The following is a 26,582-nucleotide window of genomic DNA, read 5'->3' as shown; positions in this document are numbered from 1 at the left end:
GAATCTTTATTCTTTCACTCATCTGGCAATGTCCCTTAAAAGCCCTGTGGAGTTCTCTGCGGTTTAAAGCTCACCCTGGTGTTAGCATAGTGCAGCCACAGCCCAGGGGTGCAAACTTGTCACCTGCTGACTTGGCTGGGTGACCTCGCAAATCATGTATCCTCTGCAGCTGCCAGGAGAGCAGTCACTCATATTTGCCTTCAAGAGAACCAGCTGCTAGGAGTGTCATTAACCAACGGCTGCCAGCTGCTGCACCTTCAGATCCAAAGATAGCATGTTTTCCCGTTGGTGACTGGGCACAGTGGGGATACTAGAGCAGGCTATTTCTGTCCTACGTGGCTCCTTTAATGGACAATCTTTTAAAAAAGATTTCATTTATTGATTTTAAAGAGAGGAGAGAGGGAGAGAGAAAGGCAGGGAAGGAATGGGAAGCATCAGTTCGTAGTAGTTTCTTCTCATGTGTGCCTTGATCAGGCAAGGCTGGGGTTTTGAACTGGCAACCTCAGCATTCTAGATCAATGCTTTATCCACTGCACTACCACAGGTCAGGCTAATAGACAATCTTGACTCTGGGCCTGACAAGTACTTTCTCAGAGCTCCATTGGCAGTCTGAGGCCCTTCCTACTCATCCTTCCTTCCCTTCTCCCTCTGAAGATGGATGTCAAACTCTCATCATGGTCAGAGGTTCTTCTTGCTTACTCTGGCTCCTCCCTTGATCCTTACAAGTGGTTTCCTCAATACATCTCTTACACCTCTGCCTGGCATTAGCATCTGTCTCTAGACGAGGAACCCTCTCTCGGGCCGTAGGGCTCACACCCATCTGCTTCTCAGGATAGCTTGTACCTGATGATCTTACAATTCATCATTACCAAGTGGTGGAATAGAAGTGAAGCTTCCCTGTCAATACCGAGGGACATGGTGGAAACCAATACCAGCATAGCCAAAGGTAAGGAACGGCTACTTACTTCTCGAGTCTGGGGCTCCCACCCAACCTGTGACCTGCCTCGACCCCATTATCACTCCACAGCCTCCATATCCTCCACCCAAGAAGGGAAAAGGGCCTCCGAACCTTGGACTGGGGCAGGAGCCCTGAGTTTTAATCAAGTTTCTGCTGCTGACTTCCCCTCTCTGGGCTTCTGTTTTCCACATCTGTACAGCGAGACTTTGGGACGGCCGGCCTGGGTGGGGGGAGGGGTACCATGGCTATTTTGGGGGTTTAAGAAATTCCTTGGCATCTGGTAAGCTAGTTCTGCCTGTTAAGACCAGACCTGGTAGGAAGCTTACTTGGCAGTATCAGGGTAGGGACAGGCCTAAAGCCATGTCCTGATTATGCTTGGATACCCGCAGGCTAGGGGGTGCTGTGCCTGGGCTCCTGAGAGTGGCCATCAGCCCCAGAAAGGCCAGCTCCCTGGGGAAGCACAGTCAGAGGAAGTAAGCAGACAGTACAGCAAATTGAAGTCAGGCTACCCTAGAGGGAATTATGGGAGTATAAGGAAACAGTACTGGTACTCAAGGGAGGCTGGACAGCCTTCTGACATAAGGACTTTTATGTTGGGCTTTGAAGGCTGAGTAGGAGTTTTCCAGATAAAGGGAAGGGCTTTTAAGGCAGACTCAGAAGCAAGAGCCTATGTTATGTGTTCTAAAACATGAGAAATGTCAGGGCTAGGGTGGAGATCAGGGAAGTGCTAAGAGAGTGAGCTGTGCCCAGACTGTGGAGATTGTGTAGAATAGTGAAGATTCTACAGTCTTCACTAATATATGTAGGAGGTGGATGCTCATCTTATTTTCAATTTACATTTGAACAAGCTGAGGCCCTGGGAGATGGAGAGGGGCTCTAACAGGAATGCAGTAGGCAGTGTCGGGACCCAGTTAGTCTAGGGAGCCAGAGGTCAAATTGCCTTCTTCTCACTGTGTGGGCAATGCCAAGGACCACCTCCCCCATCCTCCTCGTCCCTTCCTCAGGTCCATCTGACACCAGGGAGCACGGTGTCCTCAGTCTCACTCCTTCCTCCACCCCCAGTGTCCTTGTCTGTGCTGACATCGTGTACACATGGAGGAGAAGTCCGCAGAGATTCCGGAGAGGCCAGAGTGTGGGAACCAGGACAGACGCTGCTGGCTCTGCCCCAGGGCTGAGAAGCCTCTGCAGCCTCTGGGTGCTGCCAAGGGGGCTCTGGAATGTGTCGAGGCCTCTGGCTTCCTCCATTGCAGGCTGTGCCCCAGAGCCTGGGAAAGCTTGGGAGGCTCTGATCACCCAGCCACCACTTGGGCCTTGGGCAGCCTGGGTGGGGCTTCGCACTACCTGCACACAGGAGTGTATGTGCATCCAAACAGCAGGGCCAGGCCAGCCAGTCTGCTCTAAGGGGCTCTGAGCTGGGCCACTGGACCCCCCAAATTGAGCATGACTCTCATGAACTCTGCAGCCCAGAGATGGAGAAGGGGAACCAAATCAATATTGTCCACCATCTTCCCTGGAGAAGGCGCTCAAGAGAGAGAGAGAGAGAGAGAGAGAGAGAGAGAGAGAGAGAGTGTGTGTGTGTGTGTTAGACCAACAAGCAGCAGACAGATGGTCCCACCCCACCCCGTGGGCCCCAGGGGTGGCTGTGCACCGCCTGTTCATCACATGTGGCTCACAGCAGCTGCACATTCCGTCAGTGACCAGCTGTGGTGGCAGCTGGGGAGGTGGGGAGTGAGCACTGATGGGTCCCAGGGGAGCAGGGAGGAGGGCAAGGGGAGGACAGAAAGGGCCTGGGAGAGCAGGGTCAGGGAGGGGGTGAGGGGAGCAGGCTCAGATTGTTCTCAGGGCCAAACACCAAGCAGGAAGCGGTGATGGGGATGGCTGCCGTGTGGGCTGGAGGCCCTGTAGATGTGGCCCAGACACAGAGAGCTGGGGGTGGGTGTACCGGGACAAGTCCAGCACGCCCTGACTGGTCTTGGCACATAGTTGGACCAACATGAGTGTAAGGAGAAATACTAGGCAGTTGAATATATGGGTCCAAAACTCAGAAAAACGGTCTGTGTTGGAGATATAAATTTGGGAACTGTTGGTTTCTAGGAGGTAGAGCCTCAGGACTAGATGAATCTCTGGAGGAGAAAATGCCTGGTAACAGAGGCTTAGTCAATGCTAACGTTACCAAGTTCTGACTCCAAACACCGTCACTGTTCTATGCATCTCTCCTCACTTAATTCTCACAAGGAGCCTGTGGAGAGTAGTTCTGTTATCACCACACTTTACCAATGAGAAACCACAGTATAGAGAGGCCGCTCTTATTCTGACTCACCTCCTGCCTTACTGTGAGGCTGTAGAGATGTTCCTGCCCCTCTTTGGGTCTCTGTGTCCCCAGACACAAAGGGAGGGCCAAGGCTCTGCAGAAGGAAGACTGAGGGGCACACCCAGGGGCTCCAGCCCCCCACCCCACCACCACCTCTCCCCAGGCCCTGGACCAGGACAGTACCTGCTATGACTCTGTGACTGTTTTCCCAGGGGTCGGGCACCACCTCCTCCACAGGGAAGGTAGAGGCCTCCAGGAGCCCCCCAGCTCCCTCCCTCTCGCTAGTCACTTGGTCAATATTCATCAAACGCCTACTATGGGCCAGACATTGCTGGGCACACAGGAGACGATGGTGAACAAACCCAACCTGTTTCCTGCTTTTGTGTGCTACAGACTGACACAAATGACTGCACGATTAATAACTACCACCCACTGCCCCGAGCACCTCTGTGCAACCACCCTCTCCTCTGGGACCCCGGGATAGCTCCGCCACCCAGCAGTTAGCAGCTCAGTGCCTGGCCAACAGAGGTCCCTGTTTCAGCATATGGCACGCGTGCAACCCAACCATTTGAAGGTCATGTTAGTTTAGCAATCGGAGTAACAGCCCTGAGAGAAGACAGGGGTTGACCTGTGTGGGAGTCAGGGATTAAGTAAGTTTGCTGGAGCTGAAACTTGCCCTTGAAAATCTCTTCCTGCTCACTCAGATCCAGGGCTGGGGGCTGGGGGCTGGGGAAGTGGGGAGGGTAGAGGTCCCTTCTCTGCCTCCCTCCCTGTGGACCGAAGCTCACTGCTACTCAAGTGATCCCCAGAGCTCACTTCTGCCTACTCCTAACTCACTCTCCATCAGCAAGCAAATCCCCCCAAGAACCTGCTGGCCTCTGGAGCTACCTTTGTGCCCTCTGTCATTGACCTGCCCCTTCCTCAAACCTGCTTCTCCAGCCTCCTTCAGACACTTTCCCATCCACGAGTCTGGCCCCTGCTTCTGCCTCCTCCATTTATGCCAAGGCCTCAGTGACCTCGTGATTGCACACTTTCCTCTTAGAGTCCCTGGACTGGAGACCAGGCCCTTGTTCTTGGCCTTCTCTTGTCCGGGCCCCTGGTGCTCCATTCTTGCCAGTTTCCTCCTCTTTCCCGGAGTTGTTCCCCAGGCTTCCGTGCTGGCTTCTCCTCCTCCTTGTTCTGCACTAGCTCCTTGTGATAGCTCATGTACCCCATGGCTTCAGCTGCCAGCCACCAAATCTCTGCTCCAGCCCAGACTTCTCCGGGTTCTCCTCCTGGGTGTCCCATGGGTCTCCCAAACAGCATGACCACCCTGAACATTTCAGCTTCTTCTATGTTTTCCATTGGTTCACATTCATATGCTCAGTCACCTGGACAGGACCCCAGAATCGCTCGGATCTGTGGCCTCTTCATCCCCTCTAAACCAGTCCCAATTGCCTGGCCTGTTATAAGAGCCTCTTATTGGTCTACCCAACTCTAATGCATGATGCAGCAGTTACCAGCACGAATTTGGGTGCCAACCACCAGGTTAGAGTCCCACCTTTACCACTTACTGACTGTCATCTTAGTAGTTACTTAACTTCCCCATGTCTCATTAAATGAGACTATAATAGGTAATAGTAACTTCTATCATGGCTCATTGTGAGGTTTAAATGAGTTAATGAATGCCAAATAATACAGTGCCTGGTACATGGTAAGTGCAATAAAATTTTATTTTTCTTTTACTTACTTATTTATCTTTTAAAAAAATTTTTAAGGCCCTGGCTGGTTGGCTCAGTGATAGAGTGTCAGCCTGGCGTGCGGAAGTCCCGGGTTCGATTCCTGGCCAGGGCACACAGGAGAAGCACCTATCTGCTTCTCCACCCCTCCCCCTCTCCTTCCTCTCTGTCTCTCTCTTCCCCTCCCGCAGCCAAGGCTCCATTGGAGCAAAGATGGCCCGGGTGCTAAGGATGGCTCTATGGCCTCTGCCTCAGGCGCTAGAATGACTCTGGTTGCAACAGAGCGACGCCCCAGATGGGCAGAGCATCGCCCCCTGGTGGGCGTGCCCGGTGGATCCCGGTCGGGCGCACACGGGAGTCTGTCTGACTGCCTCCCCATTTCCAGCTTCAGAAAAATACAAAAAAAAAAAAAATTTTTTTTAAATGCTTACTATGAACCAGACAACTAAGGGACATAATAGTGAACAACTAAAATGATTCCTGTCCCTAAGAACTTCACAGTCAGTGTGGAAGCCTTTTCATAAAAGTCCCGTGGAGTGGTGGTCTCCTGGTGCTTTATTAATGCCCTACTCCTTCCCATCTTAAAACAAAACAAAGCAAGAGCAAACAGCCTGGATTCCACATCTCCCTCCAGCTAGTCTCCTAGTGTACATTCCCATCAGTCAAGCCTCTCAAAGAGCTTATTCTGGGTGCTGTGGATTCAGCAGTGAAGAAAAGAGACAAATTTCTACCTTCAATGAGTTTATCTTCTGGTGGGGGACAGGGACAATAAACAAATATATCAACATGTATACCAATGATAGTGACAGGTGCTGTATAGTGAGATGAAATGCACTGGGGATAGAGTGACTGGGGGTTGGTGGCTATTTTAGATAGGAGGTCAAGAGAGTCCTCACTCTGAACATATGTACCCTGATTTATCAATGTCACCTCATTAAAATTAACAAAGAAAATGCACATAGACAATTCCTCAAGATAGGCCATCCTTGGGTCACAAAACAAATCTTTAAAAAAAAAAAAAAAGAGTCCTCACTGAGGATGAAACAGTTGAGCAAAGACCTGCAATGGAGTGAGATAATCTGAGAAGATCTGGGAGAAGAGGCGTTCAATTTTAGTACACATCCTGCCAAAGTGAGCACTGGAAGAGGATTCCAGGTAGAAGGCACACCCAATGCAAACAAGTATGAGCTATTGGTGGAATGGCAAGAAGACTCTAGTGGCTGAGCGAGCAAGGCACGGGCAGGGGCCAGAGCTTAGGGTGGCCATACATCGGTATGCCCTGGACTGTCCCAGCATAGCTATTTGTATTGCTTCCTTTCCCTTTAAAAGGTGCCCAAGGTTTAGATGATAAATTATATAGTCACCCTACATATAGGCCATGGGAAGCAGTTGGCATTTTATTCTTAATGTTATGGAAAGCCTATAGATGGTTTTAAGCAAGAAGAGACATCATCTGACTGATATTTTAAAGGATTATGACCAAGTACTCAAAACACTCTTCTGGCTCCTGTAACACCCGCTCTTGCTCTTCTCCACCTCGCTGGCTGTTCCTTCCCACTGTCCTCTGACAGCTCTTTCTCTTCTCTCAGGGTCTAAATCTTGGAGCATCTCTAGACTAGTGATTCTCAACCAGGGGTGACTTCTCCCCCAAGGAACTATCTATCTAGAGAGAGATAGTGAGGGACAGACAGACAGGAAGGGAGAGAGAGATGAGAAGCAGCAACTAATAGTTGTGGCACCTTAGTTGTTCATTGATTGCTTTCTCATATGTGCCTTGACCAGGGGGCTACAGCAGAGCCATGACCCCTTGTTCAAGCCAGTGACCCCTTGCTCAAGCCAGTGACCATGGGATAATGTCTATGATCCCACCCTCAAGCTAGGGATGCCATGCTCAAGCTAGTGAGCCCGTGCTCAAATCAGCAACCTCGGGGTTTCGAACCTGGGACCTCAGCGTCCCAAGCTGATGCTCTATCCACTGTGCCACCACCTGGTTAGGCTCTAGAGACATTTTAAATTGCACAACTAAGGCAGGTACTACTGGCATTTAGTGGGTAGATGCCAGAGATGCTGCTAACCATTCTATAATGCACAAAACAGCTCCACACAGTAATCAATTTTCCAGCCCCAAATGTCAGTAATGCTAAGGTTAAGAAACCCTGCACTAGATTAGCACAGTCCAATAGAAATAGAATGGGAGCCTGACCTGTGGTGGCGCAGTGGATCAAGCTTCAACCTGGAATGCTGAGGTCGCCGGTTCAAAACCCTGGGCTTGCCTGGTCAAGGCACATATGGGAGTTGATGTTTCCTGCTCCTCCCCCCCTTCTCTCTCTCTCTGTCTCTGTCTCCTTTAAAATGAATAAATAAATAAAAATAATTTTAAAAAAAGAAATAGAATGGGAGCTGCATATACAATTAAAAATTTTCTAGTAGCCACATTAAATAGACGAAAAAGAAAACAGGTAAAGTTAATTTTAATCATCTATTTTATTAAATCTAACATGTATAAAATAGTATCATTTCAATATGTAATCATTATAAAAAATATCAATGCTCAGTGGATAGAGCATTTGCCTGGTGTATGGATGTCCCCAGTTCTATTCCCGATCAGTGGACACAAGAGAAGCGACCACCTGCTTCTCTCTACTTCCTCACCCCCTTCTTTCCCTCTTGCCCTGTCGCAGCCAGTGGCTCTATTGGTTTGAGCATTGGCCCCGGCGCAGGGATAGCGTGGTTGGTCCAAGTGCATCAGCCTCAGGAGCTAAAAATAGCTCAGTTGATTCGAGCATTGGCCCCAGATGGGTGTTGCTGCGTGATCCTGGTCGGGGAGCATGTGGGAGTCTATATACCCTCCTCTCACTTAAAAAAAAAAAAATCAATGAAATATTTTATTTCTTTCCTTAAAAAAAATCTGGTGTGTATTTCACATTTACTACACATAACAATTCCGACTAGCCACATTTCAGGTGCTCAGTAGTTGCTTATGTCTCATGGCTATTGCATTGATGGCATAGCTCTAGGCTTAGTACTAGATAATATAGCCTCCTGTTAAGAGCTATATAAAGCAATAAAGCCTAATAATTAGGCTCTGGAACCAAACTGCCTTGTTGAATTCCAGCCCTTCCATTTACTACTTGCCCATTTTAAGCAGAGTTACTCCACCTCTCTGTGCCCTTCTTTCTCATGTGTAAAGTGGGGATAATAATATTACCACTTTATAGACTTGTCAGGATTAAATGAATTAACACTTACAAAACAGTTTCAGGTGTTTTAGTAATGCTTACCAAATGTTAACTATTTAGGTTGGCCCCTCTGTCTCTAGTCACACTTTCTCTCTAGGTAATCTGTCTACACTCCCATAGCTTTAAGTGCTACATCTTACATAATGACTTCCAAATTTAAATATCCACCTTAGACCTCTTTTCCAAGCTCCAGACCCCCTATCTAACTGTGCACTCCATTTTGATGACCCAAGGCATTTCACATGAACATACCCACAACACAGCCTTTGACCTTCCCCTGCAAATCTGCTTCACTGCCAGTTCTTGCAATCTCTGTTGATCACACAGGGCAGAACACATCTGCAAGGCATGGTTGACTTTTGCCTTTCCAGAGAATGCATAGTGCATAGATTGTGCAACTTCTATGTTGCTTGAGGTTTCCACTCCATTGGTGTGTGCCTGCAAAAGTTATGTGAGTGCCGAAGGCATTTGTAAGAAGAGTCCATAGTTGTGTCTGGGGCGACCACTAGGGCCTCCCAAGGAAGCCCAGGCGGTACTGACTGCTGTGTATCAGTATGTGTCTCTGTGTATGTGTCTGTGCGCTTGACCAAGGGTTGTGTCTGTGGACATGTGTGGAAGAGGGCAGGGGAATGTTCTTTCCCACCATCATAATAATCAGGTGTCCCCAAACAGGTCTTGCTGTGGGGGTGAAAGTGCAGTCATTCTCAGATGACCAACCCCATTCTCCAAATGAAGGGATGGCTTTCTCTTGGTCCTGGTGGCTGAATCAAAGGGAAGGACTTTTTTGAGACCCACGTAACAAGATTGCCTTCCGATCTCCTCCTCCCTGCCTGTGAACTCCCCTTCGGAGAGGCTTCCCATCTGCTTCCTTCTGAGCCTTAGGGCTTCTCTGAAGTACTGGCCCATGAGAGAGCAGGTGAATCTCTGAGAATCTTCCCTGAGGCCCCTTCCCTCCGGGCTGGAGCCCCCACTGAGTGAACAGTTTTGTCTGTTGGGGGTAGGCTGGAGGGTGTCTTCCTGCCCACCTCTGAAGGCCTGCCACAGCTTCAGAATGAGCCCTCTCCTGGTGCCCTTGCCTCCCAGGACACCTTCCAAGCTGGAGAACTGATTCCACTGCCGCCAGTATCCAGTCAGATCTTCAGGGACCCTGGCCAGTGTGGGCCCTGCTCTGATGATGCGGCCACAACCTCGGCCATCACTTTTGAGGACGTTAGCTGCCACTCACAAGTCTGACCTCGCCCCTAAAACCCTGCCTTCGCGTGCACACGCGCGCGCACACACACATTCCACTTGCTTTGGACCCCTATGGGAGAAGCTGCAGGGGGATTCTTGTCTAGGATCAGGCCACGGTCGCCCTCATCCACCCTCACCAAACCCGACATCTCAGCCGCCGCCAAAACCGCAAGGCAGGGGCTGGCGGTGTCGACTTTAACAGAAGCTGGGGCGTCGCAGAGTGGCGCCTCTATAGACGGGCAGCGCCCCGGGCAAACCAGAGACAGACAGGGACCCCTGGCTTCCTCGGGAGGCCTCCAAGGGCACCTGCCCAAGGCCACCCGGCGCGAATTGGCCGAGGCGGCGGAGCAGAGCCAGACCTCCTAGCCGTGGGTGGGGGCGGTGACCGCCCGGGGCCTTCCCACGGCTCGGCCTGCGCGTCACCGCGGGGGTGAGGGGGCGCCGGGCCGCCAGGGGTTGCGGCGCAGGAAAGAGCCCTGGGAAAGGGCGGTGGCGGCGCCCCGGGCGGGGCGGGCCGGGGCGGGGCAAGGGCGGGGCCGACTTGCCGGCTGAAAGCCCGCTTCGCCCGGCGGAGACCTGGCAGCCTACACCAGCGATGAAGCGGCCCCGGGAGCCGAGAGGCTCCGACGGCGAGTCCGACGGACCCATCGACGTGGGCCGCGAGGGCGAGTTTAGGTAAGGGGCTGGGTGGGGGACTGGGCGCGCCGACTGGCTCCCGAACGCAGAGACTAGTTTCATGCGGCCTCCGGCGACGCAGGTGTGGGCTGTGTCCCACAGGGGTGTGTAGGGTAGGGCGAGGGGTGCAGTGTGTGCGGTTACATCCACGAGGGCCTGGGCTCCTGTGTACCCTCGGCCATTTATGGCTCGGGATGCTGGGATAGAGTTAGCCTTCAGTGGGTCTGATGTCCTGTTGGTGATCTCTTTCTGTCCAAGTGCCCAGGTGAGACTATTGGCGCGTTTTCCCTGAAGCTCTTAGGGAAAACCCTCATGGACTGTTGGCACCACACCCCCTGTCTGGAATCCTTTGACTATGCAGAATAACCATTCTTTCCCAATTCTACCCTAACTTAGGTGCACGTTTCATATAGTACACAGAAAGCTTCTAGGGGAAGAAAGACTTCTGTCCCTTGAGCAAATTGGACTTTGAATAAGGTTTTGATATTGAGGAAAGTGATAGCTGACTTGCCCATGGTGACGGCTCCAATTCCAGTGCCCTTTCTACTGTACCACCCTGCTGTCTTTCTGCTCTTAGTAAATATCCTGACGTGCTTTAAACCTGTAGAACAAACTGCACATGGAAAGTTCTGCTATTTCCAATTGTGTGAACAAACTAAGTTTCAGTTTCCTCATCTGTGAAACGGATATAAATAACAAACCCAACCTTATGGGAATATTGGGAAAATCAAATGAGATAGTATTTGTTAAGGGCTTAGCACAAGGCCCAGCAGGTAGCAAATGCTTAGTATCAGGCACCCAACATGTGACACCCAGAACCCTGAAAGAGTAACAGGGGCTGACTGGCAGTCTACAGGTCTGGATCACAGTCCACATCTGCCACCCCACTCACCATGCGAGGTGATCCTTTAGGCCACTCACCATGCCTGTGTGATCAACAGAGATTGCAAGAACTTGGGCCATTGCTTTTTCTTTGTGAGCCTGTTTCCTCAGCAATAGAATGGAGAGGACAGAAAAGGCTCTGATATCTTGTGGCTCACTCACATCTGACTCTCTAGAATAGAATTGGGAGAGGCAGTTCAGTTTATTCACAGGGATGTTTTTTAGGATATTCCATAAGTTCAATGATCTCCAATTTCTGAGAGCAGGGAATCCTGCCTCAATCACAAATCCTAGTAAAATACCACCAGCTTTCAATTATTTATAGTTTATAATTGGAGATAAGACAATAGATATTCCCCTTCATCCTGTCATTAGATATGGAATAAACAATATTTTCCATGCAACTTAGTAGCCTTTTTAAGTTGTTTAGCAGAAACCGCTCTTTAGAGAAGCGATTCCTGAGTCTTTGCCTGCTAGGAACAGGAGAAGGGCCCAGCAGCATGTAGTGATGGTAGAGGGAGGGGGTCTCAAATTCAATGTCATTGGTTTTTCATGAATCAGAGGCGTGAAATTGATGCCAGAGAGGTAGGCTGATCAGAGCTGGCTTCTGTCCTTCAAGAATTCACAGCCTGGCCAATGACCTGTCAGGTCACACAGAGACCATTGACAGCATGGAAGATGGAAATAGAGACAGACTGTGGGTTATGAAGGCACCCAGGCTGGGAGAGGTCACTTATAACCAAAGGCAGCAGGGAGGGCTTCTTGAAGGTGGTGCCATTTGGGTTGTGGCCTAAAGGATCAGTGGCAGTTTTTTCCCTCTGCAGCATTTTGTCCTTTCAGCCAGAGCCCATTTTGAGAGACTGCCTCAATTCTTAGAGGAGCAGACCTCATCAGAGGAGAGAAAGCAGTTGGACATCTGGCAGAGCTGACTTATAGACCCCTCTTTGTAGCACTCACCAAAGGGCCCTCCCCCCCAGCAGACATCAATGCTTCAATTCAGGGATCACTGAACGATGCCTGCTGTGGCCCAGACCCTAGGCTGGGTGTGGGAGGGCCCAGATGTATCCTGCTCAGCCTCTGCCCTCAGGGAACTCTCAGAGAAGAAGAGCTTCATGTACAAAGACAGCCAGATAAACAGTGGCAAGGGCCATGGGACTGGGGCAACCAGCCTCCCTGGGAGTCAAAGGCAGGGCACAAACCCCCCACACTCAGAGATGGGAGAGTAAAGAGCAGAGTGTGTTCCATGTCACTTTGGGGATCAGCCTGGTGGTGGTATCCTGCCCCATCTGTGGGAATCGCCCACAGAGCTCCTTCCTATCTGAACCCAGCTCCCTGACACATGCTGGGACAGAACTGAGAATACAGCCTCTCCCTTCCCCTTCTGCAAACATTTAATGAGCACCTGCCACATGTCAGGCACTCGATCAGGGTCTGTAGGTTGTTCCTACATAATTTAAGGCACATGGTAGCCTTTGAAGTCAGATGGACCTGAGTTTGACTCACCACCTCTAACTTGGGCATTTCTGAACCTAACCTTGGTTTTCTACCTTACAAGATGAGGATGCTAATACCTACCTCATAGGGTGAAGCTTTAATGCAGTCATTACTGCATTAAAGAACATCTCCCTGCTTTGGCACAAGGTAGCTTCCAATTAATGCTACTCTCTGATGGGTTGCCATTCAGGTGGAGGGTACATGTTCATGAGACCATGTGGTCTAATTAAAAGACTGGAGGTCTGCACACTGGATTTACAGGGCATGATTCTTTTTTTTTTTCAGAAACAGAGAAAGAGAGTCTGAGAGAGGGATAGACAGGGACGGAGAGATGAGAAGCATCAATCATTAGTTTTTTGTTGCGTGTTGCGACACCTTAGTTGTTCATTGATTGCTTTCTCATATGTGCCTTGACCGTGGGGCTACAGCAGACTGAGTAACCCCTTATTTGAGCCAGTGACCTTGGGTCCAAGCTGGTGAGCTTTTGCTCAAAACAAGATGAGCCCGCGCTCAAGCTGGCAACCTCGGGGTCTCGAACCTGGATCCTCTGCATCCCAGTCCAATGCTCTGTCCACTGAGCCACTGCCTGGGCAGGCTACAGGGCATGATTTTTAATTCTTTATGTCTCTGTCACGCCATCTATCAAGTGATAGTTTTTCTGAAATATGAAATGGCCCTGATAATACTTAACTTACAGGGCCATTGTGCAATAAATGAGACAAGTGAATGTGGACATGCTGTCTAGAACAGAAAGTACTGGCTGTGAGATTTACAAGATGTGATGATGAATATATGGGGTACACTGGGAAGAGCACTGGGTTAAAAGTCAGTAGACTTGGAATTTCCTCTAATTTGCTGTGTGGCCTGGAGCAGATCCCTTCCCCTCTCTGTTTCTTCATTTTACCAGTGGGTTCAGTGCTGTCTGAGCTCCCTTCATTGGGGACATTATGATTCTACCTTTGGTTGATGCAAAATGAGTGGGATTATCTACAGGGGCTCCACTAGCAGTTCCCAAGGGGAAACTGAGGGTGGTCAGGACTGGCAGCCAGACCACCTAGAAACTGCCCTCCCCCAAGAGACTACCGCAGAATTCTGGCTAGGGACCACTCGAGGTCCATGAAGCAGGTCTTGGTGGTCAACATATCTTCTCTGGGGCTGTTAAAGTCTGCCTTATTTTCAGCCTGTCAGCCAAGAAGCCCTCACACCTCCTCCCTGTCAGTGTCAGGGCCAGATCTCAGCCTGGAAATGAGCGCAGGCTGAGCTCTTGGGAGTTTTAAGGATAAGGGGACTGGAGGGCTATTCAGACATACAGGAAATGGCAATTAAGAAGGAAAACAATGCTGACTTTGGAGCCAGAAGACATGGATTCCCATGCTGGCTTTGCTCCTCAGCAGCTGTGTTGGCTGGGCAAGCTGCCGTAGCTCCTGAGCCTCAGCGTCTTCCTCTGTAAAATGGGGCTTTTGTTGGGCTCACAGCAGGGAAATGTGCTTAGTGATGCCAGGAAAACTGTGAAGTGAGTTTTGCCTGTTAGATCTGGGAGTGAATAGTACTGCAGAGAACAAGGAACCAGGAGACTGGAAAAAGGGATGGCAGAGCCACCTGTCCTGAAAGGGGTGCGTCAGCCTCCAACAGATGGTCCCTGAGGAGGGATCAGGCTCAGAGGCAGTGACGTGCGCAAAGCTAATCCAATACCCCTAGAGAATCCTTATCCAGCTGGGGGGACAAAGGCTGTGTTTCTTAGCATACTTTGGCTCTTGGGGCTTGTCCCCAGTGAAGCTCTGTAAACAGGCTGCCCTACAGATCTCAGAATCTGGCCGTCTGATCCCTGAACCTAGCTTGGTGGGCCATCCTTCCCAGGAGCTTCCACTGGTCTCTTACCAGCCTTCTGATCCAGATGTTTGGATGGAGACAATCCTTTTCCAGATGTGGCTGCAGCAGGATTTGACAAATGTTGATCTGGTCTCTCCTGCAACTTTCTCTCTTTGAGCAGATGATGAAAATTATCCAACCTTTGATGCCAAGAGAGTAATCATGGGGGCTGGGACCTTCCTGGTGAGCCACATATGCCTCCATTCCACAAAGACCTAGGACATACATTTTATGGTCACATCTCTGTTTCCCAGTAATGCCAAAGATGAGGGCAGGCGGGAGTTCAACTATGAGCTCTTCCATGTTCCAAACACTTGCTGAGTATGGGGGATACAGTAGTGAATGAGACAGATGTAGGTCAGGACTTCGTGGAGCTTATGGACTTGTTGGAGAGAAAAACATTAACCAAATAATCATGTAAATATAAAACAAAAAATGGGCATAATTCTGTGAATGCAGGATGCTATAAGAGTGTAGAGTAAGGGATACCTATCTAATAAGAGGGAAGATATCAGAAAAGGCTTTCCCAGGAAGGTGACATTTGGGTTGAGACCTGAGGGTGGTATAAATTATCAGGCAAGTCATACTGGTGGTGGCACAGTGGAGAGAGCATTGACCTGGGATGCTGAAGTCCCAGGTTCGAAACTCTGAGGTTGCTGGCTTGAGTGCAGACTCACCAGTGTGAACACGGAGTTGTTGGCTTGAGTGCCAGGTCGTGGGCTTGAATGTGGGATCATCATGATCCCATTGTCACTGGCTTGAGCCCAAAGGTCGTTGGCTTGAGTCCAGGGTCACTGGCTTGAGCAAGGAGTCACTGGCTTGGCTTGAACTCCCCAGTCAAGGCATGTATGAGAAGCAATCAACGAACAACTAAAGTGATGCAACTACAAGTAGATACTTCTCATCTCTCTCCCTTCCTGTCTATCTGTCTTTCTCTCTCTTGCAAAAAAAAAAAAAGTATGTATACATATATGTATGTATATATATATATATATGTAATATATGTATGTATTACTAGGCAACATGGCAGGGTCTTGGGAGTAGGCAGACGGGGTAGACCAGAGAATTCCAGGCTAGGGGAACAATATGTGCAATCACAGGAAGGAGTTAGTACATTCACAGGAACACGGAGAGCAAAGCGAGTTGAGTCTAGGAGGTGACGGGGGCTGGTGGGGCCAGGCCTTGATCCTATAAGCATTGGGAAACCCCTGAGGGGTTTTAAGGGAGTGACAAGATCAGATTGGCATTAAAATGATCACTCTGCCTGCTTGTAGGAGGTAATGGGTGCAAAGGGACCCAACAATAGATTCTTGCAGATGTTCAGATGAAAGATGATAGAGGCTTAGTCCTGAGAGAGGCAGTGAAGATGAGGACAGATATGAGATGTATTTTAGGTTTTGAGGAGGTGGGATGCGGACCAGTGGCCAGGTGTCCCCCTTTGCAGACCTGGAGATAGGGTATCTTTACTGAGATGGGAACCTGGGTGTGGAGAAGAAAAGTATGAGGTGAAGGCAAGTTCATGGGTTCCTGTTCAGATAGGTGGCATTTTGCATTTGAAATGATGAGGAAGTCACCTTGTCTAAAGTTATTTGTTGACCTGGTGTCTTTTCATGGAAGCCAAGTCCAACCTTGGGCCTGAATGGGACACTCTGGGGTGTTGGCCAATGAATGGTTCTCAGTGCAACCCAGCGAATCCCTTCCATTCCAAAAAGGCCTCTGAAACAGGAAACCATTAAGAGGGCAAGCAGTTGGGGTGGGAAGGATTTCTGTCAGTCTGGGCAGGAAAACCCCCCAGGGCTGAGCCTCTTCCCTGTGATGGGAACTCCTGGGGTGCCAGCAGCCATCCCGCCTTTAGCCGGGCTTTCTAAGGGAAGGCCAGCGTCATACAGGTCTGGGGCCTTCTGGGGAGGCCAGAGCAGTGTCCCGAGAGTCCGAGAGGGGCGTGTGACCCAGATGCCGCTCCCCCTTGCCCCTAGCCGTGCTGCGTGGGAGGTGGCGGCAGCTGCAGCCCCGGCGGAGGGCGGGCAGCCGGCGCGCCCGGCCCGTGGGAAGCAGCAGCATCTGCTCTTTCCACGCTCGTTCCCAGCGGCTCCCTGTGAAACCCAACCCGCCTGCCGGCCCCACCGCCGCTGGCCCGTGCCCTCGCCCACCCCGCCCCGGGGATCAGATTGCAGGAGTCGGAGTGGCCAGTCACAGTTCCGATGCCCGCCCTCCAGCCGTGGTGAGGGAGAGGGGCGTGTGGCCGGGACAGAGGTGAGAACTAAGTCCCCCTCAGCCCCCAGCTGCCCCAGAACGGTTCACCCAGTGCAGAAAAGGACTTGGTCCAGGAATAAATGGGCCCCAGGGAGAAGGGGAGAGAATGCGTCCCCTCCCACATGGCGCTTCCTCCCAGTCTGGGAGACCACAGCTGCCCAGCAAGGGGGCTGTGCTCACCCACGGGGTCACTCCAGGCCAGGGCGATGGTTCCCCAGCTCTGAAATTTTTACCTTTCCCTTACTCTCCAGCCAGATGGCCAGGCCGCTGTCCACCCCCAGTCCTTCGCAGATGCAAGCCAGGAAGAAACGCAGAGGGGTGAGTGTCTCAACAGAGTTGCCCAACAGAGGTTTACCCTGGGTCCCCAGGGGCCTAGCCTGGAGAAACCTGGTCAGAAACATCACTCCAGACTAGACTGCCTGGGTTCAAATCCCTACTCTGCAAGTAGCTAGGGGGATGACTCTCTGTGCCCCATTTCCTCAACTGTGTGAGTAAAATAATGATAGTACATATCTCAAAGTGTTGTTTTGAAGATTAAGGGAACTAATGTAACACACTCAGAACAATACATGACACAATTAGCCATTATTGTGTATTTCAGCCTTCCTCCTCTTCTCTCTGAACCCAGAACTTTCATTTTGCCTCTGTGCGCTGAGGGGTGAGTGAGGGGGACAGAAGATGGTGCCCCTGCTTACTGTTGGCTGTCTTATCCCAGCCCCTCTACTCCCCCCAGCTGCAGCTGTGCTTCTACAGTGGGAGCTCAAAGACCTGGGATCTGTCAGGGACCAGCCCAGCCACTCACTGACCAGAAAACCTTAGGCAAACCACTGTTCCCATTTTCTTTATTGGTAAAATGGGGGGGGGGGGGCATAATTCCTGCCATGCGCTCAGTATTTTGCTACCAGTATTGTGAGATGACAATGAGATAGTGTGAATGAAAGGCAGTCACAACTGGAGAGGGCAATGCCCAAGACAACTCAGACCTCATTTCCCAGCATCTGAAGCGGTACCCCTGGCCCAGCAGGGGTCTCCAGGCCTGCTCCAGTGCTGTGGCTGGTATTCCTGTTCTGATTGGTTGGTGCTGTGCCAGTGTTTAACCGCTTTGAACATTCTCCCCTACCCATCAAGGCATGAGATCTGAGTTCTTCCAGCTTTGTACTTCCTTGCTGTGTGACCTTAAACAAGTCACTTCCCCTCTCTGAGCCTCAGTTTCCTCTGCCATAAAGTAAGAACAGATTTATCTCCCTCACAAAAATATTGTGAAAAAACATATCAAGGCACATTGAACTGACTGTGAAGTGCTTATGTGTAAATGCTTGCTTTTTAGATCATAGAGAAACGGCGCCGAGACCGCATCAACAGCAGCCTTTCTGAATTGCGGCGCTTGGTCCCTACCGCCTTTGAAAAACAGGTATGTGACATTGATGATTGTGCTAGAGGAAGTCATGGTATCTCTTATTGATTGGTAGTAGCTGCCTGCAGTTCAGTGACTTATACTTACTGAGGTGTGTTAGGTGTTGTGGCTTTATGTCCATCATCCCTTTGAATTGAATCCTCAAAATGATCCTGAAGAGAATGGAGTATTATGCCCATTGCACGGGTAAGGAAACTGAAGCACAGAGAGGTGAGGTAACATATACTGGGTCACACAGCTAATAAATACATAGCAGATCAGAACTGGAACACAGAACTGTGTGGTTCTAAAGTGCCCGACCCTCCACACTACTGACATTTCCAAAGCTATTTGAAAGTAAAACAGGCTGCTCGGTGAGTGAGCACTCAAACACTGGACATGGTAGGGTGGAGGGACGACAGTGGGAAGTCAGACAGTTGTATCAGTCAGACGGCCTCAAGGACTCTCACCTCGTGTTCCAAGGCATGGTCATAGGTCATGTATTTTCCCTTCTGCTGGTGAGAAAAAGTCAGTCACTCCACAGATGTTCACTAAAATCTTCACAAGACCAGTCATGGACTAAACCAGCTACCTGCCCTCAAGGAGAGTCTGACCCTCAGGTTTCACCTGGGAGACCAGGTGATACTGGAGACTTAGAAAACATTTCCCAAGGGAGTGAATAGAGGGAGAGCAGTGCTTTGGGGGAAAGATGATGAGCTAGATGTTGGTGTGGTAAGAGCCTGGATCCCCGGAGAGCTATTTTAGAGGTGGGTGGGAATGTAGGCGTGACATTCTGGTGATGGCGAAGGAAGCCACGGAGACAGACAAGATCCTCCGGGAAGAGTGTGCAGGGTGAGAAAAGGGAGCCAAGCCCCACTGGAGACACCACCGTTTTAAGGTACAGGCAAAGCCAAAGGCAAGGTGAAAGGGGAAGTTGGAAAAAGGGCTGTCATGGAAGTCAAGGGAACAGAATTTGCAGGAAGGATGGTCAGCAATGCAGTGGACAAGGGGACTAACATGAGAACTGAAAGAATCTGTTAGATTTGAAGACCCTGGCCAAAGCAGAGGCCCAATTGCAGGCAGTGATAGAATGGGAGGAAGGTGAGAAAACTGAGACAGTGGGTGCTGATGACACTGTGCAGGGAGGTGAGGAGAGAGGTCAGCTGGCAGCCTTCACTCTTCTGTCTCCTGTGCACACAGGGCTCCTCTAAGCTGGAGAAAGCCGAGGTCCTGCAGATGACGGTAGATCACTTGAAAATGCTCCACGCCACTGGTGGGACAGGTACTGATGCTCTGCTTTTCTGGGAGTTATGTATGCAGCCAGTATTTTAGGGCTGGACCCTGGGGATGCACTGATGAGCAAGGTAGATGTGGTCCCTGGGAAAGGGGAGTGGAGCTTACAGTCCACAGAGAGGCTGAAGCAGATCCAGGTAGAACATTCGCAAAGCTTGTTTCTCTTCTGTTTTTGGCACCTCCCTCTCCACTCTCAGTGTCTCCATTTGTCCCAACTCTTTCCTCAACGCCACTCCTTCTCCAACAGACTACTCCTCCTGACCCCACCCCCAGGGCTTCGTTAAGCATTAGCCCGAATGAGCTCATTCTCACTGGGGTCCCAGTGGGAGCAGGCTGCCTGAGATTTTTAGCCACAGATGCTTCGCTAGTGTGCCCACCACAGCTTCTGTGCCGTTGTGTCCTTGGCAGTGCTGGGGTCATATGTCATGCTCACAGCTGAAGATCAGTCGTGGGATTGTAGTAGAATACCATTGTAATTTCTTCCGTTATTTTGAACTAGCCTGTTACAATAAAGTCCTGGAACTGTGGCTTTAAAAAGACTTCCGGACAAATAGAAATTTTGTCTGCATGGAGCCTCTGTGTATTTTGGTGATTTCACAATTGGGAAACCTTGAAACCTCCACATACCTGGTCACAAAGACCTAAATCCTAAAACCTTAACTTACTCCCTTTGGAGGGGACAGTTGCATTTTAAGTGGTACAGCCTCGTGCTTCTCAGTGTGCAGCAGTGTCATCTGGAGGCTGGCAGAGTTGTGGGTCACACCTCAGAGATTCTGAGGCAGTAGGTCTGGGATGGAGTTTAGCAATTTGCAGGATTAGGAAGCACGCCCGATGACCCTGGTGCGGGTGGTCAGTCTGAGGACTTTTGCCAAAGGCACGCATGGCCAGCAGGGGAAACTTCTGTCACTAATCAACCAGTGAGGGAGATACTTCAAACTACATTTGTGGTTATCAAATGAAAATAAAAATAGTGACTAATATTTGGGCAGTATTTTATAGTTTCAAACTGTTTTCACTAATGTTATCTCATTTGGTTCTCCCAAAAACCTCGTGGGGGCCCTGGCTGGTTGGCTCAGCGGTAGAGCATCAGCCTGGCATGCGGGGGACCTGGGTTCGATTCCCGGCCAGGGCACATAGGAGAAGCGCCCATTTGGTTCTCCACCCCACCCCCTCCTTCCTCTCTGTCTCTCTCTTCCCCTCCCGCAGCCGAGGCTCCATTAGAGCAAAGATGGCCCGGGCGCTGGGGATGGCTCCTTGGCCTCTGCCCCAGGCGCTAGAGTGGCTCTGGTCGCGACAGAGCAACGCCCCGGAGGGGCAGAGCATCGCCCCCTGGTGGGCAGAGCGTCGCCCCTGGTGGGCGTGCCGGGTGGATCCCGGTCGGGCGCATGCGGGAGTCTGTCTGACTGTCTCTCCCCGTTTCCAGCTTCAGAAAAATACAAAAAAAACAAACAAAAAAACCTCGTGGGTGGGGTTACTGTCGCCCCCACCTTCTGGCTAAAGGCCAATGGGAGGACAGAGAGTTGCGGTTGAGAGCATTGGCTTTGGATTTGAATACTGGCTCTATTACTTACTAGCTCTATGTCCTTGGACAAATAATTTAACTTCTCTATTCTTCAGTTTCCTCATCTCTAAAAAGGGAATAATAAAAGGGTTTTTATGAAAATTAACTCAGATAATGCAAATTAAGTGCTAAGTAAGAACTCAATAAACACTAGTTACAAAGAACAGTGTTAGGCCTGACCAGGCGGTGACGCAGTGGATAAAGCACCAGTCTGGGATGCTAAGGACCCAGGTTTAAAACTCTGAGGTCACCGGCTTGAGCGTGGGCTCACCAGCTTGAGCGTGGGGTCGCTGGCTTGAGTGTGTGATCATAGACATGACCCCATGATCGCTGGCTTGAAGCCCAAGGTTGCTGACTTGAGCAAGGGGTCACTGGCTGCCCTCACCCCTGGTCAAGGCACATATGAGAAAGCAATCAATGAACAACTGAAGTGATACAACCACAAGTTGATTCATCTCTCTCCCTTCCTGTCTATCTCTCTCTCTTTCTCACTAAAAAGAATAAAAGAACAGTGTTGACCCTGGCCCAGTAGCTCCGTTGATTAGAGCATTAGTTGTGGGTTCAATCCCCAGTCAGGGTACATGCAAGAATCAGCCAATGAATGCATAAATAAGTGAGACAACAAACTGGTCCCTCTCTCCATTCCTTTCTCTGAAAAAAAAAAAAAGAATAGAAGGTTAAGGGATTTATTCAGTCAGCACAGCTAAGCATACAGCACAGCCAGTGTTCTTGCTTCCAAGGAGGCTTGACTCCAAACATCGTCTCCTGCCCAGCTGTCCGTCCCTCTGTAGGGGCCTCAGCTGTAAACAAGGGACCAGGTATTTGCTGCCATAGTCATTAGGCTCGTGCTCACCAGGGCTGTTCTATATCTGCCAGAAGGTAGAATGGAGAGAAAGGAAGGTATGGAGAGGCAGTGGGCAGTCCACCTGGTCATTCCTCACTGAAATCAGCCAATGAGTATCCCCGGCCTAATGGCAGCAGCTCAAGACCAGAATGGGGTCCTGCCTTCCAGATTGCCCTTTGGGCTGGTTGACAAACTAGAATTCCTTTAGTGTCCAAGCCAGTAATATAAATAGTAGCTAACTTGTAATTTACTGAGCATTTCTGTACACCATTTCATTTCAGTTCACCCTCACAATTCTATGCACCAGGTACTGTTATATGCCCATTTTACAGCTAAGAAAATTAAGGCAAAGAGAGCTTAAGAGACTTGTTTATGGCCAGCAACTTGTGACGTGGCCCTCCAAGAAGCCTCCCAGTACCTGCCTACATCACCAGACAGGATTATCCTACCCCTGCACCTGCACAGCCCTTTCAAACGTAGCAAATGTCTACTTAAGTTATCTTGGTCGCATTGCATTAGTCATAAGTTGTGCTACAAACAATACTTTATATTTTTACAATTTTATAATGCTTCATAATTTAGTGTTTGACTCTCACAACCCAGTCCCTCCACCCCAGTAGGGATGATGAGTCCCACATTACAGATGGAGAGACTGGGGCTCAGACACGCCCAATGTCACAGAGGGAGTGGGGGGAGGCAGGTGCAGAACTCAGGCAGTCTACCCCAGGCTCACTGTGTGTCCCGCACCGGGCATGCCCTCATCACACCTCACTTTGCAGGATTCTTTGATGCCCGAACCCTGGCAGTTGACTTTCGGAGCATTGGTTTCCGGGAGTGCCTCACCGAGGTCATCAGGTACCTGGGGGTCCTGGAAGGACCCAGCAGCCGTGCAGACCCTGTCCGGATTCGCCTTCTGTCCCACCTCAACAGCTATGCCGCCGAGATGGAGCCTTCGCCCACACCAGCCAGCCCCCTGGCCTTCCCTGCCTGGCCTTGGTCCTTCTTCCATAGCTGTCCAGGGCTGTCAGCTCCGAGCAGCCAGCTTGCCATCCTAGGAAGAGTGCCTGGCCCTCTCCTCCCCGGTACCTCCTCTCTTGCATACCCCATCCCAGCCCTCCGAACCGCTCCTGTACGCAGAGCCGCTGGCACTGTCCTGCCACCCCGGAGGAATTTGCTGCCCAATCGAGGGGCATCTTTGACCCGGAGGGTCCGCCCTCTGGAGAGGCCCGCTGTCCCCCTCTTGCCTGTGGCTCCCAGCAGCAGGGCTGCCAGGAGCAGCCACATGGCACCCCTCCTGCGGTCTTCCCCCACGCCCCCGGGTGTCGGGAGGTCCCCTGCTTATGCCACTGTTCCTGCCCCCAGGCCCTCTTCCCCTGGGCCTGCTGGGAGGCCCTCAGAGGCTGGGCTCTCTCGCTCCTGGGTCTCCGAAATCACAGAAGTCGGGGCTTTCTGAGCTGTCTTCCAACCCAGGAGTAAGGAGAATTCTTCCCGGAGCTCTGAAGGTGGCTCTGCCTCTGCTGCCCTGCCTCCTGGACTGACTCGTGTGTGAAGGCGTCTGTACCCATCAGAAGCTTCCCCTCCTTTGACCCACCTTCCCTCTTCACGGCTCGTCCCAGCTTGTCCACCCAGCTCTCCTGGAACTGTTCTGACCTCAGACTTGGTCTCACTTCTTACCTGGACAGATGTGTTCTGGAGAGCCCTAAAAACTGTGCTCAGGCCCCTCTCCTGCCCCAGTACACATGTGCGGCAGTCATGAATCTCAGTTCTGGGAACAAAGCTTTGATAGAAAAAGCACAATAGGCCTGACCATGCGGTGATGCAGTGTATAGAGCATTGGACTGGGACATGGAGGACGCAGGTTCAAAGCCCCGAGGTTGCCAACTTGAGCGTGGGTTCATCTGGTTTGAGCACGGCTCACCAGCTTGGACCCAAGGTCGCTGGCTTGAGCAAGGGATCACTCACTCTGCTGTAACCCTCTGGTCAAGGCACATATGAGAAAGCAATCAATGAAGAACTAAGGAGCCGCAACAAAGAATTGATGCTCTCGTTTCTCTTCCCTTCCTGTCTGTCTTTCCCTGTCTGTCCCTCTCTGTCTCTCTCACAAAAAACAAACAAACAAACAAACAAAACACAGTGCCCTGAGGTTGGCTGCTTCTCAGGAGAGATCAGACCCCAACCAGGAGCAATGACTGACTGGCTGCAACCTGCCCAGGCCCGGGGGTCCAGAGCACGGTGTCTACCTTGCTTCCTGAGACAGAAAAGGAATAGGGCCACAAAGAGGTTTCCTGGGACCCTATCTGCCCCTGCCCACCTGTCTTTGGCCCACCCCATTGCAGCAAGCCACAGGACAGATCTGCTGTCCACCATGGTCCCGGCCTGGGGTTGGGGGCCAAGTAGGGCCTGCTCCTTCCTCTTCCCAGCTGCGACACCCCTCCTCCAGCTCACCAGCACTTCCCTGCACACAACTGGGGGGGGGGGTGTCCCGATAGAGTAGGGCTGCATGACAAGGTGTCCTTACCACCAGGCCCGGGACAGCGCTCTCAGACAGGAGCCAGCACTGAGTAGAGTGAACCCAGCTTTCTGCCTCTCGCTCTGTCACCGTTCTCCAGGCGTGCGGTATCCGTTGGGTGTGCTGTGTGGACAGCCATGTTCCCACATGATGGCGCCCAAAGAGGCATCCCCCCTGGGATTGAAAACCAGACGTTTGTGCTGCCTGGTTTGCATCCGGCTCACGGAGCCCAGACTGCTGGGACAGCCAAGGGCTGTCAGGCTGGACAAAAATAACTGTGAGGAAGGGTGAGAGGAAGGACAGTCAGAGGCCGCTTGGCCATGCAAGGTCACACAGGGTGTCGAGGGCCTGAGAGCCCATTCACCCAAGATTCCAAACAGCTGGCTCTGCTCAGAAGCCATCTGATTACCCAGCTCAACTCAGACTACTTTTTCTCTAACAGAGGAAACAAATGACCCAGCAACCATTCCCGGTGGAAGAGCCGAGGGTGGACAAGATTAGGCAGACCCAGGACTGACATTCAGCGAGACTGGTGTTGCCAGAACTGTTGTTAAAATGTAGAAGCTCATCTGTGCTCAGTGGTAAATACCTGCTTCCCCTGAGTGGCTCTGAGTGTCCCCACCACACGGCTTTGCTCCCCAGACCCCCGTGCTGCCCAATGCCTGGCAGACCCGAGGTCTTGGAGTCCTCCAACTGACAATTCCTGTGTTGGTGCTTATTTCATGCCGGTTATTAAATACTTCAAATGTCACTGTTGGAAAGATTATCCCACCCCACCCTTTGCTGAAGCTATCGTCTGCAGAAACTAACTTGAGGAGACTCCCAGGGCTCAAAAGTAGAGTTTGCAAAAGCCCTGGGGAAAAAGAGCCCTTTCAGAGAAGTGGGTCACAGGGCAGAGATCATTTAAATGGCCCAGAAAGCTCTTTTGGAAAGGCACATTCCTCAAAGAGGCATAAAGAGCTCAACTAATTCTTTCATTCCTCAGTGCTAGTTCCATCAGATCGCTGTCCCCCTGCACCCATCTGAGATGTGCAACCTTGAGGAGAGAGGGTGTCAATTCAAGGGGTGGGTCACTGGCCTGGAGTGTTCCTAAGAAAGACAGATAGGAGGGCAGGGCCGGCAGCAGGCTTCCAGGAATAGGGACAGGGTTTAAAGGGGAAAGAGGCAGAAGGGTAAGACCAACTCTGCAGTTTCTCACAAAAGGCAGGAAGAACTCATCCTTTCCCCCTCCCTCTTCTTCCCTCTCCACTCCCTCCCCTCCCCCAGCCTCGCTCTTCCCTCTCTCTGGCTCTCCCAGGTAGTGGCTCACTGCCCCTGCGATGCCAGGTCAGTCCTGTAGTTTGGCGACTTCCTAGCCCTAGCATTTACTCAGTGGGGCTGTGGGAATCCTATTTCCATGTTTCCAGCACCCAACTCCAAAAGAATCTGTTGATGCCACTGAATGAGGTGAAATGGCCCAGAACTCTCAGCATCTTCGATGATCTTGGGTTCGTCCCCCCCCCCCCCCACCGAAAGACTGTGGGGTAAAGGTGACTGGATGTTATTGTTTCTGTGGTTGAGGCTTTGTATCTTTTGTTTATATTCCCAAGCCTTTCTGGTGCCCCCCGACTCCCACCCTATTGCTGGGGTTGTTGCAGACATCCAATAAAGTTTTTTGGTTTTTTTAGTTCTTCTAGAAACTTCTGAGTGATTTATTTCTTAAGTATCTCTGGAGTCCGTCCTCCATCCACTTCTCTCTGAACTCACAGCCATCCCCTCGGAGGACGCAGCACCTGCCCATCGCTGCCCTGCCTAGTTGGCTCACTCCCCTCTTGTTTTGTCAATCATTACTCAGCAGAGATCAGAGAGAGCTTTAAACATGCAAATGACATCAACTCTAGTTTAAAAACCTTACTCTATTACCCTATTATTCCGGAGATAAAATCCAAGCTCTTCCTCTTCTAGTCTCAACCTTACTTCCAGCCTAATTTCTGGCCAATCCCAGTCTTGTTCCCTGTGCTTCTGCTACCCTGGCCTGCCTTCAGCTCAACATCCCAACTACCTTCCTGCCTCCCAGACTTTGCATATGCTGTTCCCATACCTAGAATTTCCTTCCCCTACTCTTTGCTTGGCTGAGCTCTGCATATCCTCAGGTCTTGGCATAAAAGACACCTCCTCAGAGAGGCCTTCCCTGACTACTAGTTAACCAGTCTCAAAGTTCCCTATACTTTCCCTTTATAAGGAACTTGCCATTGCACATCTGCTTATGAGTGTACTTGTTGGTTGACTGTCTCCCTCACCAGCATGTAAGCTTTGTGAGGCTAGGACCATGCCAGGTTTGCTTCCTACCCTGTATCCAGTGCCAAGCATT

General features: G+C 50.9%; 1 protein-coding gene and 1 long non-coding RNA gene across 5 annotated transcripts; one reads left to right on the top strand and one right to left on the bottom strand.

Annotated features, from left to right (window-relative positions):
- The first annotated feature begins 870 nt into the window (after positions 1-870).
- HEYL (hes related family bHLH transcription factor with YRPW motif like) lies at positions 871-24,230 on the top strand. Of its 4 annotated transcripts, none has more exons than XM_066375986.1 (5): positions 871-946; positions 16,884-16,950; positions 17,960-18,043; positions 19,226-19,307; positions 22,503-24,230. In XM_066375986.1, exons 2-5 carry the CDS (start codon positions 16,888-16,890, stop codon positions 23,174-23,176), a joined length of 903 nt encoding a protein of 300 aa, XP_066232083.1. In that variant the 5' UTR covers positions 871-946; positions 16,884-16,887; the 3' UTR covers positions 23,177-24,230. The 4 variants fall into 4 exon arrangements, with proteins under 4 accessions (XP_066232083.1, XP_066232080.1, XP_066232081.1 ...); XM_066375983.1 differs by lacking the exon at positions 871-946 and adding an exon at positions 9,988-10,134; XM_066375984.1 differs by lacking the exon at positions 871-946 and adding an exon at positions 10,044-10,134 and having other exon boundaries at positions 16,888-16,950.
- On the bottom strand, positions 21,552-26,582 carry LOC136400010 (uncharacterized). The gene is made up of 2 exons (XR_010750238.1): positions 24,242-26,582; positions 21,552-21,748 (listed from the first exon to the last, which is right to left on the bottom strand). It is a non-coding gene; the product is annotated as an uncharacterized lncRNA (long non-coding RNA).

This window comes from Saccopteryx leptura, chromosome 3 (assembly GCF_036850995.1).
Source record: "Saccopteryx leptura isolate mSacLep1 chromosome 3, mSacLep1_pri_phased_curated, whole genome shotgun sequence".
NCBI lineage: Eukaryota > Metazoa > Chordata > Mammalia > Chiroptera > Emballonuridae > Saccopteryx > Saccopteryx leptura.
The sequence above is the reverse complement of the archived record's forward strand: the minus strand, read 5'-3'. Positions and strand labels throughout refer to the sequence as shown.